Raw genomic sequence first — 6,984 nt, forward strand, 5'->3', positions numbered from 1 at the left:
ATCTGATGGATGAGGAACAAAAAGTCACGGTTGCTTCCTTGTATTTAGAGGGTAAAGAAGATGTGTGGTATCAAGACTATCAGGTAGGAAAAGAGATAATCCTATGGGAGGAGTTTTGCAGTGACATCAACTTTCGATTTCAGGAACTTGGACATGATGATGTGGTAGGGGAATTCAATAAACTTTGTCAAGAAGGCACAATACTAGAGTATCAAGAGCTATTTGAAGATCTCAAGGAATTAATGATTGCTAAGAATAAATACTTGAATGAAGCTTACTTCACTTCTAGCTTTGTCAGTGGACTCAAGGAGGAAATCAGAATGGCAGTACAAATGCATTCACCCTCAACACTCAATCATGCCATGTACTTATCTAGGATGCAAGAGGCCATGATGGAGAAGGCAGCTAGGAATGCCAAATTTGTTTCAAGACTCCCTACACTCTCGATGGGCAATAGCAGTTCTAAAAGCTTTGTGACTCCACCTAAGTCCAATTCACCATCCCCTACCAGTGGAGCCAACCTTAAAATACCCCCCATCAAGAAATTAACTTATGCTCAGATGAGGGAAAGAAGAGAAAAGGGCTTGTGTTATAATTGTGATGAAAAGTATGAGATAGGTCACAGGTGTGTTAAACAACAATTGTACATGTTAGTAGGTAAATAAGAGAAGATAGACACTTCTGAAGAGGATTCACCTGGTAGTTCACCAGTCATCCAAGAACTTGAAGAAGAAGTGGAAGTGTCTCTACATGCCCTATCTGGTAATATCTCCCACAACACTATTAAAATTCAAGGAATCACTAAGGATAGAAGGTACTTCACTGTCTTAATTGACAGTGGTAGCACACACAACTTTATGGATCCAAAAATGGCCAGACTTAGTGGTGCATTCATAGAGCCCATTGCTACCTTGCAAGTAGTTGTGGCAGATGGTAACAAGGTTATCAGTGATGCTAAATGTCCTCAGTTTAGCTGGAAAATACATGGCATAAATTTTTCTTTGATGTCAGAGTGCTAGACTTTGGGGTGTGTAACATGGTGTTAGGAGTGGACTGGATGAAGAATATAATCCCTGTGAAGTTTGATTTTAAAAAGATGACAATATCCTTCATCCAAGGTGGTAAGAAAATTGAGCTTAAGGGGATTACAGAAGAAGTCAGAATTTCTTCCATGTCAGTAGGAGCTTGTCAGAAGTACCTCAAGAAGAATAAAAATAGAATGGCAGGACATTTGTTTTCCATTACAGCCCTAGAGCCTCACCCTCAAACACCAAAGGTTCTAGAACCAATCCTCACCAAGTATTCTTCCATATTCAATGAGCCCACTTCATTACCACCTGAAAGATCTCATGATCATCATATACCCTTGCAGCCAAATACAACTCCACCTAACCAAAGACCATACAGGATTCCATATGTGCAGAAGGAAGTAGTAGATAAATTATTGGAGGAGATGCTCTAGTCAGGGATAATAAATCCTAGTCATAGTCCATTCTCCTCCCCCATTCTATTGGTTAAAAAGAAGGATGGAAGCTGGAGGTTTTTTGTTGACTACAGGAAGGAAAATGAGATTACTGTTAAAGATAAGTACCCAATTCCAGTAATTGAGGAGTTATTGGATGAACTCAAAGGGGCCTTTATTTTTTCAAAGATTGATTTGAGAGCAGGGTACCACCAGATCAGGGTATCTCCTGGAGATACTCAAAAGACTGCCTTCAAGACACATCAAGGGCATTATGAATTTTTAGTTATGCCTTTTGGCTTGACAAATGCCCCATCTAGCTTCCAAGCATTAATGAATGAGGTGTTTAAGCCTTATCTGAGGAAATTCATACTAGTGTTCTTTGATGATATACTAGTCTACAGCCCAGATATGGAATCACATATGAAGCATCTCCAGCTTACTCTAAAGACACTCCAAAGGAACCAGTTATTTGCAAAGCTCAGAAAGTGTTCATTTGGCAAAGATAAGCTAGAGTATTTTGGGCATATCATCTCTGGTGAGGGAGTAGCTGATGACCCCCTCAAGGTAGACTGCATGACAAGATGGCCCACTCCTATAGCCATCAAAGACTTAAGAGGATTTTTGGGTCTAACAAGGTATTATAGAAGGTTTGTCAAGAATTATGGCCTCATTGCAAAGCCATTAACAGATCTTTTAAAAAAGAATAGCTTCCATTGGGACAACTCAGCTCAAGTTTCTTTTGAAAAATTGAAGAAGACTGTCTCATCCACACCAGTCCTAGTGTTACCAGACTTCAGCAAACATTTTGAGATCTCAGTTGATGCTTGTGACACTGGAGTTGGAGCAGTACTGATGCAAGAGGGAAGACCCATATCATACTTCAACAAAGGAATGGGACCCAGGTTCTTGGCCATGTCCACCTATGAAAATGAACTAATGGCAGTGGTGATGGATGTAACTAAGTGGATATCTTACTTACTTGGAAACAAATTCACAATCTTCACAGACCACCAGAGTATTAAATACTTCATGGAGCTGAGGATTCATTCACTACTACAACAAAAATGGTTAGCCAAACTGTTGGGGTATTATTATGAATCGAAGTATAAGAAGGGGTCTGAGAACCAAGTAGCAGATGCCTTATCCAAAGTCCACCTTGGATAAAACTTCATGCCAGAGTTTAATTCAACTACAACCTGAGTAGTTCACTGAAATTCATGATAGCTATAAAGAAGATACTCTTGCAGAAGAGTTAATTCCCAAGTTAACTGTACAAGATGGAGCAGTAGAAGGTTATGCTTATCAGCAAGGGGTGTTGAGGTACAAAGGAAGACTCTATATTGGAGAACATGGAGGATTAAGGCAGAAAGTCATTCTCTCCACTCATTATTCACCAATTGGAGGGTATTCAGGAGCACAAGCCACATATCAAAGGGCCAAGTTGTACTTTTTCTCGGTAGAAATGTACAATGATATCAAGACTTTTGTCCAAGATTATAAGCATGGGATCATATAAGTATGGACTTCATCTCTGGTCTCCCAAAGTCTGAAGGAAGGAAGGTTATATTGGTAGTGGTGGACAGACTCACCAAGTTCAGCCATTTCATTCCCTTGAGCCACCCCTACACTGCAGCTTCAGTGGCAAAGGTATTTATTGACACTGTATTCAAACTCCATGGTCTCCCTAAATCTATAGTGTCAGATAGGGATGCAATTTTGTGAGCAATTTCTGGCAAGCCCTTTTTGCTAGGCTAGGTTCTGCATTACACATGAGCACAGCTTATCACCCTCAAACTGATGGACATACTGAGAGGGTGAATGCTTGCTTGGAATCCTATTTAAGGTGTATGACTAGCTTTAAACCAAGCAAATCGGTCAGTTGGCTACCAATGGCACAATAGTGGTACAACACCAGTTTTCATACAAGTTTAAAGATAACACTCTTTGAAGCCTTGTATGGATATGGACCACCACAGTTTTGGATATCTTCAGCAGCACAAGGGGTTCATCCTGATGTAGATGACTACATAAAGCAGAGGCAATCCATGAAAAACTACTAAAGGGAGCTTTGGAAGAAGCTCAACATAGAATCAAAAGCCAAGATGATAAGAAAAGGGCAGAGAGGTCATTTGCAGTGGGAGATTGGGTATACTTAAGGTTACAACCATATAGACAGACTTCAGTCCAACTAAGAAGGAATCTGAATCTATCAGCTAAATTCTTTGGGCCTTATCAGATTGAAGCAAAAGTTGGCCAAGTGGCCTACAAGTTGAAGTTACCAGCTGATTCCAAAATCCACCCAACCTTTCATGTACCACAGCTGAAACCCAAGCTAGGGGAGGGGACATTGCCACAAACAACTCTACCTCAGCTGACTAAAGTAAGAGAGATAGAGGTAAGACCCTTACAGGTGTTGGATTCAAGAGTTATCAAGAAGAATAACTGCTCAGTCAAGCAAGTATTGATTCAGTGGGAAGGAATGGATAACTCTGAAGCCACTTGGGAGGACAAGAAAGTCATATAGGTGCAGTTTCCAAAGGTGATTCCTGAGGAAAAGAATCTAAAGAAGGGAGAGCCTTTGTTATAGAATGACAATCCTGGGATGGGACGGTTATAGACTATCTTGGTTAAGGGGAACCCAGCTGTTAAGGGCACACCAGTTTAACCGCTTAATATTTTTTTATTTATGTTTTGTATTTCAGTTTAGCTAATTACCCTAGTGCTAATCACACGTTATGTCCTTGCGAGGGAGTGAGTATAAACCTTGTTGATTGGTCTTTTCTCGATCGATGAAGAAGAATTAATCTAAAGTTTGCTTTTCTCTCTCTAATTTCTATTCTCCCCAGTCCAATCTCTATCCTTAGATATTCCGAGTTGTTTCTGCGCTAATTTGTAGTGTAGATCACTACAGTATCTTGATTAACTAGTTGGTTAACCTTTGTTACTTCTAAACTTATGAACTCAGATGGTAAAGTGGTACCAACAGAAAGTACCCAAACATCTTTCCAAATATGGATGCTCTCCATATTTATAATTTCCCAACAATAATATTTTTTAATAATTTCCAATCCCTGGAAAATACATCTCCATGTCCACGAGATATTTGCATTAACTTCATCAGATAAAGGGTCACAATTACTAAAGTACTTATTGTAGTTACCTAAAAATCTAAGAGAGGTTAGTAGTTGAATTTTAGGGTTTCTTAAAGTGAGTTATGGGAGGTTGAGAACGAACAGTCTTCGCCTAAACCACGCACAGTGGCCGTTCAAAGGCTGCTTCAGTCACAGGGAAGAGATTTACGGCTGGTCTTAGGGAGTTAAGCAGATGAAGAGAGACATCAGATAATTCTAGGGTTTGAAGAATAATTACTCTGAGAGATTATCAGAAAGATTATTTTAGCTTGGCGAAATAGATGACCTATTTATATCTGAATTCTCCAATCTCAGGTCGGTGAAGATAAGGATTACTTTCCGTGGTGTGCGGGGCAATTCTCCCGTCTCTTCAGGAATATGGATAAACTAGGTTGAGTTTATCTCATTATTCCACTGCCTTTAATCTCTTCTGCGGTTAGAAATAAGTCGGGTTTTTCTCACACGTGTCGTAGACCGCCAGATCAAAACCCTAATTCTTATCCCCCCATTTGTGTGAAGCTCAGTCAGCCTTTGTGAATATGTATTGAAAGAAAAATATTCTCTTTAGCCAAGTTGGCCAAGATACAGAGATATTCTCTGATTTGTGAGACTGACTAGGATGAGTCATGTGAAAAGGCATGGAATGCCTCAGGAATCATGTGCAGAGCGTGAGAGGTGACTCGATTCCTGCATAAGGCTCGTGCCTATATTCAGCCTTTTCTGCCGAGACATTTGAATCTCACTAAGAGTTTGTGGAGAGATGTGAATCTCTCTGGGATTTCGGGAAGAGATGTGAATCTCTTCGAGATTTTGCAGAGAGATGTGAATCTCTCCGAGATTTTGCAGAGAGATGCCTCCGAGATTTTGCAGAGAGATTTGAATCTATCCGATATTTTAAGGACGGATCAAAATCTCTATGAGGATTTTCTTAACGGATCCTAATCTCTCTGTGGTCAGCTGGGACTCGTATTGAAGAGAAAGAAAAGGCTTTGTACGCCCGATTAATGTCTCTGCGAGACTTTGACTCACTTTTCTTTGACCAACGTATCTTGCTGAGATGTGCTAGGAATCAACTACGTGTCCATATGATGGTGCCAAAATGACCAGTGTATCTCGAAAGAATGTTCTAGGAGTTTGTTCGAAAGGGCCCGGCGGAAGAATAACCAGCGTATCTCACGGGGATGTCCTAGGAATTATTCGGAAACCACAGTAAGTCGAGTCAGTGCCTAGATAATATATGACCATTGTATCTCGCGATGATGTACTAGGAATTACTCCTTGATCTCAAATAAGGTGAGTCATGCTTACAGGAGACATGCATATCTCTGTCACTAGGGCCACCTAGTTTTGTGGGTACACCTCTGGTAAACCCTCCCGAGTTTATAACTCGGTCACTAGGGCCACCTAGTTTTCTAGATTAGTTTTGCTCGAGGACTAGAAAATAATAAGTTTGGGGGTATTTGATAGACACATTTTTGTGTCTAAGTTGTCCTCAATTTTCTGTATTGTTGGTACTCGATTTCGTACTTATTATGGTGTTTTATGTGTTTGTAGGTGTTTTCGGGAAATAAACATTTTTGGAAAATTCGGCTCGAAAAGTTGCTCGGGGCACTCTCGGAGGACATTTGCTATACGGACTCCCATTTCGGATAAGGGGCACACCAGCTGATAAGGGGCACCCCAGGGCGCCAACTGCTAAGGACACCCCATCTCTGGTTAAGGGGAGTCCTTTGTTCATCGTTCAAATCCGGTTGGATTATGGCGGGAAAATTTACTTCTTCAGCTGCGTGAATTCTGGTTTGGATTTTCACGATATTCTCGTAGGTTTTTACGTGGACTTTCAATAGGATTGAGCTGTCATGACGAAACAGGATCGGTCATTACTTTGGCTGTGATGAAATATGAGTCTTAAATTGGTTCTCATCAAATCAGGGAGGATATATTCTCGGTTTGATTTTCTTATATTTGGATGATACGTATTGCATGAGAGAATACTTTCCTCTTTGCTCAACAGATTCGACTCTATCAAGCCAAGATAAACAAGAAAATCCATCTCAGAAGACACCTGTGATAAAAAGAAAAGGAAAGGAAGAACGTGGAGAGAAAAACAGGGAAGTCATATGCAGTGGCTTTATTCTCGGATTTTCGGCTATTCTTGGAGCAATGCACGAGTCTACAGAGTTGTCACTTATTCTGGGATGTGTTTCAGTTAATTTGGAGTGTGTCAGTTGAAGACTTTCGCATAGCTGAAGAACACGAAGAACAGAGACACCAAGACAGTCGTTTATCAACAGTGATAATGACACACAGCCGTGGGTCTTAGAAGCTACAGTCCCAGCGACTGTTGCGCAGCAGTCGTTTTGCTACAGTGACAGCGACAGTTAATAG

The 6,984-nt window shown here is 40.6% G+C and overlaps 1 protein-coding gene across 1 annotated transcript; it reads left to right on the forward strand.

Annotated features, from left to right (window-relative positions):
• Window positions 1–1,036: 1,036 nt before the first annotated feature.
• LOC113351618 lies at window positions 1,037–3,989 on the forward strand. Its single transcript, XM_026595571.1, has 6 exons — window positions 1,037–1,429; window positions 1,526–2,532; window positions 2,690–2,929; window positions 3,018–3,112; window positions 3,502–3,611; window positions 3,702–3,989. Exons 1-6 carry the CDS (start codon window positions 1,037–1,039, stop codon window positions 3,987–3,989), a joined length of 2,133 nt encoding a protein of 710 aa, XP_026451356.1.
• Window positions 3,990–6,984: the final 2,995 nt, after the last annotated feature.

This window comes from Papaver somniferum, chromosome 2 (assembly GCF_003573695.1).
Source record: "Papaver somniferum cultivar HN1 chromosome 2, ASM357369v1, whole genome shotgun sequence".
Classification (NCBI taxonomy): domain Eukaryota; kingdom Viridiplantae; phylum Streptophyta; class Magnoliopsida; order Ranunculales; family Papaveraceae; genus Papaver; species Papaver somniferum.